This window comes from Rhinoraja longicauda, unplaced genomic scaffold (assembly GCF_053455715.1).
Source record: "Rhinoraja longicauda isolate Sanriku21f unplaced genomic scaffold, sRhiLon1.1 Scf000543, whole genome shotgun sequence".
In the NCBI taxonomy this organism is placed as follows: domain Eukaryota; kingdom Metazoa; phylum Chordata; class Chondrichthyes; order Rajiformes; family Arhynchobatidae; genus Rhinoraja; species Rhinoraja longicauda.
Window position 1 is genome coordinate 38,709 of NW_027601759.1, and position 14,714 is coordinate 53,422.

The 14,714-nt window shown below is 48.8% G+C and overlaps 2 protein-coding genes across 2 annotated transcripts in view; both read right to left on the reverse strand.

Moving 5' to 3' along the window:
• The window catches only part of LOC144591062 (uncharacterized), a 41,564-nt gene extending 27,261 nt beyond the window's left edge, over positions 1–14,303 (reverse strand). Inside the window, exons 1-2 of the mRNA XM_078395395.1 lie at positions 14,153–14,303; positions 7,874–7,947 (exon numbers count right to left, since the gene is read on the reverse strand). Of these exons, the coding sequence (XP_078251521.1) occupies positions 7,874–7,947; positions 14,153–14,292 (214 nt within the window). The 5' untranslated portion in view covers positions 14,293–14,303. The remainder of the gene's footprint in view (positions 1–7,873; positions 7,948–14,152) is intronic.
• LOC144591063 (POU domain, class 2, transcription factor 2-like) overlaps positions 14,292–14,714 on the reverse strand; it is a gene marked incomplete at its 5' end in the record, with an annotated part of 20,797 nt that continues 20,374 nt past the window's right edge. The window contains one exon of the mRNA XM_078395397.1: positions 14,292–14,300. Within this exon, the coding sequence (XP_078251523.1) occupies positions 14,292–14,300 (9 nt within the window). The remainder of the gene's footprint in view (positions 14,301–14,714) is intronic.

Here is a 14,714-nt window from a genome sequence, read left to right on the forward strand (position 1 = left end):
GCATAGCAGATAGATCTAAGAGTGTAGGTACATAGTTCCCTGAAAGTTCCCTGAAAGAATAGGGAGAGTTGTAGAGCAGAGATATCGAGGAATACAAGTACATAATTCCCTGAAAGTGGCCTCGCAGGTAGATAAGTTGTAGAGCAGAGGGAGTGCAGGTACACCATTACCTGAAAGTGGCTTCACAGGTAGACAGGGAATGTTGTAGAGCAGAGTGATCTCGGAGTCCAGGTACACAGTTCCCTGAAACTGGTGTCACAGGTAGATAGGGAGTGTTGTAGAGCAGGTGGATCAAGGAGTGCAATAGACAATTGGTGCAGGAGGAGGCCATTCGGCCCTTCGAGCCAGCACCGCCATTCGATGTGATCATGGCTGATCATTCTCAATCAGTAGCCCGTTCCTGCCTTCTCCCCAGGTACATAGTTCCCTGAAAGTGCAGGTACATAGCTCCCTGAAAGTGGCGGCACAGGTAGACAGGAAATGTTGTAGAGCTGTGGGATCTAGGAGCCAGGTAAATTGTTCCCTGAAAGTGGCATCACAGGTAGACAGGAAATGTTGTAGAGCAGAGGGACCTAGGAGTGCAGGTACTTATTTCCATGAAAGTGGCGTCACAGGTAGATAGGGAGTGATGTCAAGCAGCGGGATCTAGAAGCGCAGGTACATAGTTCCCTGAAAGTGGCGTCACATGTAGATGGGGAGTGTTGTAGATCAGAGGGATCTAGGAACGCAGGTGCACAGTGCCCTGAAAGTGGCGTCACTATTAAATAGGGAGTGTTGTAGAGCAGAGGGATTTAGGAGCGCAGGTTCACAGTTCCCTGAAAGTGGTGTCACAGGTAGGCAGAGAGTGTTGTGGAGCAGAGGGATCCAGGAATGCAGGTACGCAGTTCCCTGAAAGTGACGTCGCAAGAAGACTGGGAGTGTTGTGGAGCAGAGGGATCTCGGAGTGCAGGTGCACAGTTCACTGAAAGTGGTTTCACAGGTAGATAGGGAATGTTGTAGAGCAGAGGGATCTAGAAGTGCAGGTACATTGATTCCATGAAAGTGGCGTCACAGGTGGATAGGGAGTGTTGTGGAGCAGAAGGATCCTGAAGTGCAGGTGCACAGTTCCCTGAAAGTGGCATCACAGCTAGATAGGGAGTGATGTCAAGCAGCGGGATCTAGAAGCACAGGTGCATAGTTCCCTGAAAGTGCCGTCACAGGTAGATAGGGAGTGTTGTGGAGCAGAGGGATCTGGAGTGCAGGTACATAGTTCCATGAATGTGGCGTCACAGGTAGAGAGAGAGTGTTGTCAAGCAGAAGGTTCTGGGAGTGCAGGTACGTAATTCCCTGAAAGTGGTGTCACGTTTGGATGGGGATTGTTGTAGAGCAGAGGTATCTAGGAATGCAGGTTCACAGTTCCCTGAAAGTGGTTTCACAGGTGGACAGAGAGTGTTGTGGAGCAGAGGGATCTAGGAATACAGGTACACAGTTCCCTGAAAGTGACGTCACAAGAAGAAAGGGAGTTTTGTAGAGCAGAGTGATCTAGGAGTGCAGGTACATAGTTACCTGAAACTGGTGTCACAGGTAGATAGGGAGCGTTGTAGAGCAGAGGGACCTAAGAGTGTAGGTACATAGTTCCCTGAAAGAGGCGTCACAGGTAGAGAGAGAGTGTTATCAAGCAGAGGGATCTGGGAGCGCAGGTTCGTAGTTCCCTGAAAGTGGCATCACAGGTAGACAGGGATGGCAGGACTTTCATATGAAGAAAGACTGGATAAACTAGGCTTGTACTCACTGGAATTCTAAAGACGTGCAGCTTTGCAGATTAATTGGCTAGTTTACGGGCATTCTCTTACATAGAAACATAGAAAATAGGTGCAGGAGTAGGCCATTCGGCCCTTCGAGCCTGCACCGCCATTCAATATGATCATGGCTAATCATCCAGCTCAGTAACCTGTACCTGCCTTCTCTCCATACCCCCTGATCCCTTTAGGGCCACATCTAACCCTCTTAAATATAGCCAATTAACTGGCCTTAACTACCTTCTGTGGCAGAGAATTCCACAGACTCACCACTCTCTGTGTGAAGAAATGTTTTCTCATCTCGGTCCTAAAAGACTTCCCCCTTATCCTTAAGCTGTGACCCCTGGTTCAGGACTTCCCCAACATCGGGAACAATCTTCCCGCATCTAGCCTCTCCAACCCCTTAAGAATTTTATATGTTTCTATAAGATCCCCCCTCAGTCTTCTAAATTCCAGCGAGTACAAGCCCAGTCTATCCAGTCTATCCAATCTTTCTTAACAAACAGACACCAGATGACGACCTGGATTATTTGTAATTTGCAAATATATCAATTCTGGTTTCATGCTACACTTTTTAGAATTCCACTTGTAGCTGATAATTGCTGAGGTGGCCAGGATTTTGGTGGATTTCACCGACAGCTCCATGTGGAACCAAAGCCGTTTCTAAAAGTAATTAGGTTTTGGGAGTTTGGGGCAACACAGTGGTCGAATTGCTGCCCAATAGAGCCGGAGACATGGGTTCGGCCCTGACTACAAGTGCTGTCTGTGAGTGGGATAGAAACAGGCCCTTCAGCCCACCAAGTCCACGCCGACCAGCGAATGCCCGTAAACTAGCCAATTAATCTGCAAAGCTGCACGTCTTTAGAATGTAGGAGGAAACCAGAGCACCCGGACAAAACCCACGCGGTCACAGGGAGAACATACAAACGCCACACAGGCAGCACCCGTAGTCAGGATCGAACCTGTGTCTCTGCTGCTGAAAGGCAGCAATGGGTGTCAGGGGTTATGGGGAGAAGGCAGGAGAACGGGGTTAGGCGGGACAGATAGATCAACTATTATTTAATTGGCGGTGTAGACTTGATGGGCCAAATAGCCTAATTGTGCTCCTATCACTTATGACCGTATGGCATGCACAGCCTAAAGTTGTAGGTCAAGGGTAGACATCCAGGCCAGGGCAGCATCAGTTGCTGGGTGGGTGGCCTTGATGCCACCAGGGAAAAGCCTCAGTGAGCCGTCATTCACCATGTGTGGGATGGGCTGGTCTGGATATCTGAAGTCGCAAGCTGGGCAGTTTTGGTCTCCAAATTTGAGGAAGGATATTCTTGCTATTGAGGGCGTGCAGCGTAGGTTCACTAGGTTAATTCCCGGAATGGCGGGACTGTCGTATGTTGAAAGGCTGGAGCGATTGGGCTTGTATACACTGGAATTTAGAAGGATGAGGGGGGATCTTATTGAAACATATAAGATAATTAGGGGATTGGACACATTAGAGGCAGGAAACATGTTCCCAATGTTGGGGGAGTCCAGAACAAGGGGCCACAGTTTAAGAATAAGGGGTAGGCCATTTAGAACGGAGATGAGGAAGAACTTTTTCAGTCAGAGAGTGGTGAAGGTGTGGAATTCTCTGCCTCAGAAGGCAGTGGAGGCCAGTTCGTTGGATGCTTTCAAGAGAGAGCTGGATAGAGCTCTTAAGGATAGCGGAGTGAGGGGGTATGGGGAGAAGGCAGGAACGGGGTACTGATTGAGAATGATCAGCCATGATCGCATTGAATGGCGGTGCTGGCTCGAAGGGCTGAATGGCCTCCTCCTGCACCTATTGTCTGTTGTCTATTGTCTATTGTCTGTCATCCCACTTGTGCAGGTGACGGGCTGTTCTTGTATGGAGGGTGCAGATCCTGTTCAGGGTTAGCAATTGCTTGCAATGGAGGTCAAATCCCGGTGGTTTCACTGTGGGGTCTGAGATCACCTCTCCCTTGTTGGTGAGGGCATCTTTCCAGGCTCTGCGCCACTCAGTCTTGGGGCCAAAGTCTCCAGGGATTTGGCTGAAGACCAGAAGGGTTTGCGGGACTCCGGGCTGATGTTGGGCAGATCTTATTGAAACATATAAAATTCTTAAGGGGTTGGAGAGGCTAGATGCGGGAAGATTGTTCCCGATGTTGGGGAAGTCCAGAACCAGGGGTCACAGCTTAAGGATAAGGGGGAAGTCTTTTAGGACCGAGATGAGAAAACATTTCTTCACGAAGAGAGTGGTGAGTCTGTGGAATTCTCTGCCGCAGAAGGTAGTTGAGGCCAGTTCATTGGCTATATTTAAGAGGGAGTTAGATGTGGCCTTTGTGGCTAAAGGGATCGGGGGTATGGAGAGAAGGCAGGTACAGGATACTGAGTTGGATGATCAGCCATGATCATATTGAATGGTGGTGCAGGCTCGAAGGGCCGAATGGCCTACTCCTGCACCTATTTTCTATGTTTCTATGTTGTAGAGCAGAGGGATCTAGAAGTGCAGGTACATTGATTCCATGAAAGTGGCGTCACATTTAGATAGGGAGTGTTGTGGAGCAGAGGGATCTCGGAGTGCAGGTACATAGTTCCATGAATGTGGCGTCACAGGTAGAGAGAGTGTTGTCAAGCAGAGGGATCTGGGAGTGCAGGTACGTAATTCCCTGAAAGTGGTGTCACGTTTGGATGGGGATTGTTGTAGAGCAGAGGGATCTAGGAGCGTAGGTACCCAATTCCCTGAAAGTAGGATCGTAGGTAGATAGAGAGTGTTGTAGAAGCTGAGGGATCTCGGAATGCATGTGCCGTTCTCTTAAAGTGTCGTCACTGGTAGGTAGGGAATGTTGTCAAGCAGCTGGATCTACGAGTGCAGGTACACAGTTCTCTGAAAGTGGAGTCACAGGTAGATAGGGAGTGTTGTAGAGCAGTGGGATCTCAGAGCGCAGGTACACAGTTCCCTGAAAGTGGCCTCACAGGTAGACAGGGAGCATTGTGGAGCAGTGGGATCTAGGAGTGCAGGTACATAGTTCCCTGAAAGTGGACTCACAGGTAGACAGGGAGTGTTGTAGGGCAGTGGGATCGAGGAATGCAGATGTACATAGTTCCTTGAAACTGGTGTCACAGGTAGACAGGGAGTGTTGTAGTGCAGAGAGATCTAGCAGCGCAGGTACACAGTTCCCTGAAAGTGGGATCGCAGGTAGATATGGAATGTTGTAGAGCAGAGGGATCTAGGAGAGCAGGTATATAGTTCTTTGAAAGTGGCATCACGATCAAAAAGGCTTTGGCACATTGTCCTTCATCAGGCAGAGTATTGTGTGTGGAAGATGGGAGGTCGTGTTGGAGATAATATATAAGACATTGGTGAGGCTGCAATTAAAGTATTGTGCTCAGTTCTGGGCACCAAGTTATAGGAAAGATATTGTCAAGCTGGAAAGGGTACAGAGAAGATTCACGAGGATGTTGCCAGGACTAGAGGGTGTGAGCTACAGGGAGAGGTTGAGCAGGCTGGGTCTCTATTCCTTGGAGCGCAGGAGGATGAGGGGTGATCTTATAGAGGTGTATAAAATCATGAGATGAATAGATCGGGTAGATGCATAGAATCTCTTGCCCAGAATAGGGGAATCAAGGACCAGAGGACATAGGTTTAAGGTAAAGGGGGAACGATTTAATCGGCATCTTTTTCACACAGAGGGTGTTGTGTGTATGGAACAAGGTGCCAGAGGAGGTAGTTGAGGCTGGGACTATAACAACATTTAAGAAACAGTTGGACAAGTACATGGATAGGACAGGTTTGGAGGGATATGGGCCAAACCTGGACAGGTGGAACTCATGTAGCTGGGACATGTTGGCCGGTGTGGGCAAGTTGGGCCGATGGGCCTGTCTCCACGCTGTGTGATTTCTATGTATCTACGTATCACAACATGGCTTTGAGGGGAACATTGATAAGGGGAGTAGTCCTTATACAGCAGGAACACCATGACAACAGATGAGATGAATTGAATGCATGTCTGTGGTGAGATGCGACATGCAAAATGGAGGTTCCATTCACAAGGTCATTGGTGATAGGAGCAGAATTAGGCCATTCGGCCCATCAAGTCCACTCTGCCATTCAATCACGGCTGATCTATCTCTCCCTCCCAACCCCATTCTCCTGCCTTTTCCCCATAACCCCTGACACCCGCACTAATCAAGAATCTATCTATCTCTGCCTTAAAAATATCCGCTGACGACCTCCACAACAGTCAGTGGCAAAGGCTCCCACAGATTCACCATCCTCTGGCTAAAGTAATTCCTCCTCATCTCCTTCCTAAAGGAACATCCTTTAATTCTGAGGCTGTGCCCTCTGGTCCTAGACTCTCCCACTAGTGGAAACATCCTCTCCACATCCACTCTATCCAGGCCGCTCACTATTCTGTACGTTTCAATGAGGTTCCCCCTCATCCTTCTAAATTCCAGCGAGTACAGGCCCAGTGCCCACAAACGCTCATCGTACGTTAACCCACTCATTCCTGGGATCGTTCGTGTAAACCTCCTCTGGACCCTCTCCAGAGCCAGCATATCCTTCCTCAGATATGGGGCCCAAAGATGCTTGCAATGCTCCAAATGAGGCCTGACAAGCACCTTATAAAGCCTCAGCATTACATCCCCTGACCTTGCAAAGGGCTGGACGGGCCAAATGGCCTGATTCTGCTCCCATGTCTGATTGGGGGCGGGGTGGTGGGGATTAATAGAAACATGGAAAATAGGTGCAGGAGGAGGCCATTTGGCCCTTCGAGCCAGCACCGCCATTCATTGTGATCATGGCTGATCATCCACAATCTGTAACCCGTGCCTGCCTTCTCCCCATATCACTTGATTCCACTCGCCCCTCGAGCTCTATCTATCTCTTTTGAATTCATCCGGTTAATTGGCCTCCACTGCCTTTTGTGGCAGAGAATCCCACAAATTCACAACTCTCTGGTGAAACTGTTTTTTCTCATCTCAGTTTTGAATGGCCTCCCCTTCTTGCTATTGAGGGCGTGCAGCGTAGGTTTACTAGGTTAATTCCAGGAATGGCGGGACTGTCATATGTTGAAAGACTGGAGCGACTAGGCTTGTATACACTGGAATTTAGAAGGATGAGAGGGGATCTTATCGAAACGTATAAGATTATTAAGGGGTTGGACACATTAGAGGCAGGAAACATGTTCCCAATGTTGGGGGAGTCCAGAACCAGGGGCCACAGTTTAAGAATAAGGGGTAGGCCATTTAGAACAGAGATGAGGAAAAACTTTTTCAGTCAGAGAGTTGTGAATCTGTGGAATTCTCTGCCTCAGAGGGCAGTGGAGGCCAATTCTCTGAATACATTCAAGAGAGAGCTAGATAGAGCTCTTAAGGATAGCGGAGTCAGGGGGTATGGGGAGAAGGCAGGAACGGGGTACTGATTGAGAATGATCAGCCATGATCACATTGAATGGCAGTGCGTACAGGCTCGAAGGGCCGAATGGCCTCCTCCTGCACCTATTGTCTATTGTCTATTGTCTATTGTCTATTCTCAGACTGTGGCCCCTGGGTCTGGACTCCTCCAACATTGGGAACATATTTCCTGTATCCAGCTTGCCCAGTCCTTTTATAATTTTATACGTCTCTATAAGATCCCCTTCTAAACTCCAGTGAATACAAGCCCAGTCTTTCCAATCTTTTTTCATATGACAGTCCCACCATCCCTGGGATTAACCTGGTGAACCTACGCTGCACTGCCTCAATAGCAAGGACGTCCTTCCTCAAATTAGGAGACCAAAACTCTGCACAATACTCCAGATGTGGTCTCACCAGATGTGGTACAACTGCAGAAGGACCTCCTGTACTCAAATCCTCTCGTTATGAAGGCCAACATGCCATTAGGTTTGTTAAAAGTTATGAAGGAGGGGAGGGTTTTGAGGGAGGGGAGCATGCAATGGAAATGCGGTGGGGGTGGGCAGCGCAGTCCAGGATATCAGTGGCGCGGGGAGGGTGGGGGGGGGGGGGGGGTGGTGTGAGCGAGATGGGGGATGCCTGGCCTCGTCCCATGAATGAGGGGTGAGGTGGGTGGGGCTGGCACGAGACCGGTGATGGAAACAAACCTTGGATGGTGGCCAAGGGATTTACGGCGATGCGGGAGGCAATGATCCCGTGGTTCGCAGGCAACAGGGAACCTCTGCAATGCAACCAACAACAGGGCCGTCATACTCCATACAGCCAAGAGGGGGAGCTGCAGCCCAGTGCAGGCTTCTGATGCACCAGCAGACCACAGGTGTACATGCGTGTGTGTGTGTATGTGTGTTTCTCTGCGTGCATATGTGTACTTGTATGTTGTGTATGCTTGTGTGTGTGTGTGTGTGTACGTGAGTGTGTAAATGTGCGTGTGTCCGCATGTGTGTGTATGTGTGTATCTGTTATATGTGTGTGTGTGTGTGTGTTTGTGTATATGTGTGTGTGTGTGTGTATGCATGCATATGTATGTGTATGTCTAGGTGTGTTTGTATGCATGTGTGTTTGCGCATTTGTGTGTATATGTGTGTGTGTGAGTACACGTGTGTGTACATATGTGTATGTACATTTGTGTGCGTGTATGTGTGTATGTGTGTGCATGTCTGTGTGTGTAGCTATGTGTGTATGTGTGTGTGCATCTGTGTGTGTATGCGTGTGTGTATCTGTGTGTGTGTGTTTTTATGTGTATGTGTGTACATATATGTGTGTGTGTGTGTACACAAATGTGCATGTGTACATGTCATATAGTCATAGAGTCCTACAGCACAGAAAGAGGCCCTTCGGTCCATCGTGTCCGTGCCGCCCGTTCCCAAACACAGTCTAATTTTAATCCCATTTTCCCGCATTTGGACCGTAGCCCTGAATGTTGTAGCATTTCAAGTGCCCATCCAAATGCCTCTTAAACGTTGTGAGTGTTCCCGCCTCCACCACCACCCCAGGCAGTGAGTTCCAGACTCCAACCACCCTCTGGGTGAAAAAGTTCTTTCTCACATCCCCCCGAAACCTCCCTCCCCTTACCCTGTATCTATGTCCCCTCGTTGTTGAACCTTCCACCAGTGGAAGAAGTTCCCAGCCATCTACCTTATCTATGCCCCTCATGATCTTGTACACCTCGATCATGTCCCCTCTCAGCCTTCTCTGCTCCAGGGAAAACAACCCCAGTCTGCTCAGTCTCCCCTCATAGCCGAGGCCCTTCATCCCTGGCAGCATCCTGGTGAATCTCCTCTGCATGTGTGTGTATAATGTGTGTACGTTTGTACATCTGTGTGGGTCTGTACGTGTATATGTGTGTGTGTGTGTCTGTGTGTTTCTCTGTGTGTATGTGTGTACGTGTATATGTGTGTGTACGCATGTGTACATGTGTGTGTCTATTCATGTGTGTGTATGTGTGTGTGTACATGTGCATTTGTGTATGTCTGTGCGTGCTTGTGTGCATGTGTGGCCTTTTCAGTGTGTGTGTATGTGTGTGTACGTGTGTCTGTATCTGTGTGTGTATCTGTGTATATGTGTGTGTGTGTGTATCTGTGTGTGTATGCATTTGTGTGTATGTGTGTATTTGTGTGAGTGTGTTTCTGTGTGAGTATGTGTGAATCTGTGTGTATGCATGTGTGTATGTCTGTGTGTGTGTATGTGTGTGTGTGTGTCTGTGTGTAGGTGTATGTGCATATGTCTGTACGTGTATGAGTTTGTGTGTGGCTGTGTGTTTCTGTGTGAATATGTGTACGTGTACATGTGTGTGTGTCTGTTCTTGTGTGTGTGTGCATGTGTGTGTGTGTGTCTATGTGTGTGTGTACATGTGTCTACATGTGTGTGTGTGTGTGTGTGTGTGTACGTGCATGTGTGTTTACGTGTGTGTGCGTCTGTGTGTGTATCTGTGTGTGTATGCATGTGTGTGTATGTCTATGTGTGTGTTTCTGTGCTTGTATGTGTGTACATATATGTGTGTGTAGGCAAGTGTGCATGTGTACATGTGTGTGTAGCTATTCGTGCATGTGTACGTGTGTATGTGTGGATGTGTGTGTGAGTATGTGAGTGTGTGTACATACACACGGGGACACATGTGGACACACACACATACATGTACACACATATACACACAGATGCACACACATATACACGTACAGACACTCACATAGACGTACGCGTGTGTGTGTGTGCGTGTATTTATGTGTGTTTCTGTGTATGTATGTACATGTATGTGTATGTGTACACATGTGTGCATGTGTACGTGTGTGTGTGTTTGTCTGTGTGTGTACCTGTGTGTACGTTTGTACATCTGTGTGTGTCTGCGCGTGTATATGAGTATCTGTGTGTCTGTGTGTTTGTACGCATGTGTGCATGTGTACATGTGTGTGTGTGTATTCATCTGTATGTGCATTTGTGTTTGTATGCGTGTGCGTGTGTATGTGTGTGTGTCTGTACGCATATGTGTATGTGTATACATCTATGTGAGTGTTTGTATGTGTATGTGTGTATGTGTGTGTGTTTCTGTGTGTATATGTGTGTACGTGTATGTGTGTGTGCCTGTATGTGTGTATGTGTACATGTGTACGTATGTGTGTGGGTGTACGTGTCTGTGTGTGTATGCATTTGTGTATGTCTGTGTGTGTGTGCGTGTGTGTCCTTTTCAGTGTGCATATGTGTGAGTACGTGTGTGTGTGTATATCTGTGTGTGTATGTGTTTCAGTGTGAGTATGCGTGTATCTGTGTGTATGCGAGTGTGTGTATGTCTGTCTATGTCTGGATGTGTATGTGTTTGCATGCGTCCATGCGTGTTTCTGTGTATGTGTATATACACATATATCTGTGTGTGTGTATCTGTGTGTGTGTGTATCTGTGTGTGTTTGTGTGTGTGTGTACATGTGTGTGTGTCCATTCAAGTGTGTCTGTACGCGTATGTTTGTGTACGCGTGTGTGTGTGTCTGTGTATACGTGTGTGTCTGTTTGTGCACCTTTGTATGTGTGTACGTCTGTGTGTGGCTGTATGTGTATGTGTGTGTGTCTGAACGTGTGTGTACGTGTGTGTATGTGTCTGACTGTGTATGCGTTTGTGTACATCTGTGTGTGTATGTGTGCTTGTGTGTGTGCTTTTCTGTGAGTGTATGTGTGTGTCTGTATGTGTGTGTGTGTGTAAATGTTTGTCTATGCATGTGTGTGTGTATGCGTGTGTGTGTATGTGTTTAACTCTGTCTGTGTACATGCGTGTGTGTGTGTGTGTATATGTGTGTGTATGTTTGTATGTCTGTGAATGTATGTATACGTGTGTGTGTCCCCATGTGTGTGTTTCTGTGTAGGTGTGTACGTGTATATGTGTGTGTACGCGTGTGTGTGTGTTTGTGTGTGTGTCTATTTGTGTGTGCTTGTACCTATGTGTGTGTGTCTGTGCCCGTGTGTTTGTACATGTGTGTGTGAATATGTGTGTGTGTCTGTGTGGTTCTGTTTGTGTATGTGCGTATGTGTATATGAGTGTGTGTGTGTGTGTGTGTGTGTGCATACGCATGTGTGCATGTGTACGAGTGGGTGTGTGTCTATTCGTGTGTGTGTGTACGTGCATGTGTCTGTACGTGTGTGTGTGTGTGCACATGTACGTGTGTGTCTGTGGGTGTATCTGTGTGTGCATGCATGTGTGTGTATGTGCATGTGTGTATGACTGTGCACGTGTGTGTGCGAGTGTGTACGTGTGTGTGTGTGTGTACGTTTGTACATGTATATGTCTGTGTATGTTTGTACGTGTATGAGTGTGTGTGTCCATGTGTATTCTTCTGTGTATGTGTGCACATGTATATGTGTGTCTGCGTGTGTATTTCTGTATATGTGTACATATATGTGTGTATGTCTATTCATGTGTGTGTGTGTTTGTCTGTACGCGCGTGTGTGTACATGCATATATGTGTGTGTGCGTGTGTCTATTCATGTGCGTGTGTGTCTATATACGCGTGTGTGTATATGTGTGTGTGTGTGTGTGTGTGTCTGTGTCCTTTTTAGTGTGTGTATATATGTGTGTATGTGTGTGTCTGTATCTGTGTGTTTATCTGTGTGTGTACGCATGTGTGTGTGTATGTTTGTATGTGTATGTGTGTGTGTCCATTTTGTTTTTTTCTGTGTACCATGTGTACATGTATATGTGTGTACATGTATATATGTGTGTGTGCGCATGTCTATTCATATGTGTGTGGCTATACGCCCGCGTGTGTGTACATGTGTGTGTGTCTGTGTGTACGTTTGTACATGTGTATCTGTGTATGTCTGTACGTGTATGTGTGTGTGTGTCCGTGTGTATGTTTCTGTGTATGTGTGTACATGTATATGTGTGTGTGTGTCCGTATTGTGTTTCTGTGTATATGTGTACATGTATATGTGAGTGTGTATCTATTCATATGTGTGTTTGTGTGTGTTTGTCTGTACACACGCATGTGTGTGTACATGTATATGTGTGTGCGTATGTGTCTATTCATGTGTGCGTGTCTGTACATGTGTGTGCGTATGTGTGTGTGTGGAAATGTGTGTGTGTATGTGCGTGCGTGTGTGTGTGCTCTGTGTGTGTTTGAGTGTGTGTGTATCTGTGTGTGTGAGAGTGTGTGTTAATCTGTGTGTATGAATATGTGTGTGCATGTGTGTGAGTGGGTGTATGTGTGTGTTTATGAGTGTGTGTATATGTGTGTATATGTGTATTTGTATGTGTGTATGTATATGTGTGTGTGTATATGTGTGTGTGTGTGTGTGCGTATATGTACATGTGTGTGTGTGTATATGTGTGTGTGTCTGTATGCGTCCATGTGTGTGTGTGTGTGTGTGCGTGTGTGTGCGCGTCAACAGAAACCGTGGACGAATCTAGCGTTCATGCATCTTTGTGTGGCCATGCATGTTTAGTTACAGTTTAGTTTTGTTTTGTTTAGATACAGCGCGGAAACAGGCCCTTCGGCCCACCGAGCCCGTACCGCCCAGCGATCGCCCATTCAGACTAGTTAGGGTCATAAAGTGATACTGTGTGGAAACAAGCCCTTTGGCCCAACTTGCCCACCCCGGCCAACATGCCCCATCTACACTAGTCCCACCTGCCCACACCGGCCAACATGCCCCATCTACACTAGTCCCACCTGCCCACACCGGCCAACATGCCCCATCTACACTAGTCCCACCTGCCCACACCGACCAACATGCCCCATCTACACTAGTCCCATCTGCCCACACCGACCAACATGCCCCATCTACACTAGTCCCACCTGCCCACGCCGACCAACATGCCCCATCTACACTAGTCCCACCTGCCCACACCGACCAACATGCCCCATCTACACTTGTCCCACCTGCCCACACCGGCCAACATGCCCCATCTACACTAGTCCCACCTGCCCACACCGACCAACATGCCCCATCTACACTAGTCCCACCTGCCCACACCGGCCAACATGCCCCATCTACACTAGTCCCACCTGCCCACACTGGCCAACATGCCCCATCTACACTAGTCCCACCTGCCCACATTTGGCCCATGTCCCTCAAAAACGTTCCTATCCATGTACCTGTCTAACTGTCATAGATTCAGAGTCATGCAGCACAGAAACAGGCCCTTTGGCCCAACTAGCCCATGCTGACCTACATACCCCATCTACACTAGACTTTAGAGACACAGTGTGGAAACAGGCCCTTTGGCCCAACTAGCCCATGCCGACCCACATGGCCGATCTACACTAGACTTTAGAGACGCAGTGCAAAACAGGCCCTTCGGCCCAACTAGCCCATGCTGACCAACATGCCCAATCTACATTAGACTTTAGAGACACAGTGTGGAAACAGGCCCTTTGGCCCAACTAGCCCATGCTGACCTACATGCCCCATCTACACTAGACTTTAGAGACACAGTGTGGAAACAGGCCCTTCGGGCCAACTTGCCCATGCTGGCCTACATGCTCGGTCTACACTAGTCCCACCTGCCACTGTTTGGCACATGTCCCTCTAAACCTTTCCTATCCATGTAACTGTCCAAGTGTCATGGAGTCATATAGCACGGAAACAGGCCCTTCGGCCCAACTTATCTATGCTCACCAAGATGTCCCATCTGCAATAGACTAGATATTAGAGATACAGCACGGAAACAGGCCCTTCGGCCCAACTAGATTTTGCCGACCAAGGTGCCCCATCCACAATAGATTTTAGAGATACAATGTGGACACAGGCCCTTCGACCCACCTAGTCCAATGCTGCCCCCTGTACACTAGACTTTAGGGATAAAATGTGAACAGGCCCTTTGGCCCACCTAGTCCATGCTGCCCCCTGTACTCTAGACTTTAGGGATACAATGTGAACAGGCCCTTCGGCCCACCTAGTCCATACTGCCCCCCTGTACACTAGACATTTGGGATACTGCTTACCCTGTGTTCGTGTGCACGGCTGAGAGTGCCATGGAGTGGGTGCTGCTGGTGGTGTTGGGGGGAGTGGATGGGGAGGTGTTGAGTGTGGAGAGTGAAGTCCCCGTCATTCCCGCAGAGAGCGACACTCCACCGACGCTCATCACTGGCACTGTGGGGCAAGGCGGGGATGTTAGTGCCCGTGAAACACTCCGTCCCACCTCACCCCGTCCCACCCCACCCCACCCCGTCCTGTCCTGCCCCACCCCACCCCGTCCCACCCCACACCGTCCCACCCCACACCGTCCCACCCCACCCCACACCGTCCCACCCCACACCGTCCCACCCCACACCGTCCCACCCCACCCCACACCGTCCCACCCCACCCCACACCGTCCCACCCCACACCGTCCCACCCCACACCGTCCCACCCCACCCCACCCCACACCGTCCCACCCCACACCGTCCCACCCCACACCGTCCCACCCCACCCCACCCCACACCGTCCCACCCCACACCGTCCCACCCCACACCGTCCCACCCCACACCGTCCCGTCCCACTCCGTCCCGTCCTCTCCCTCTCTCT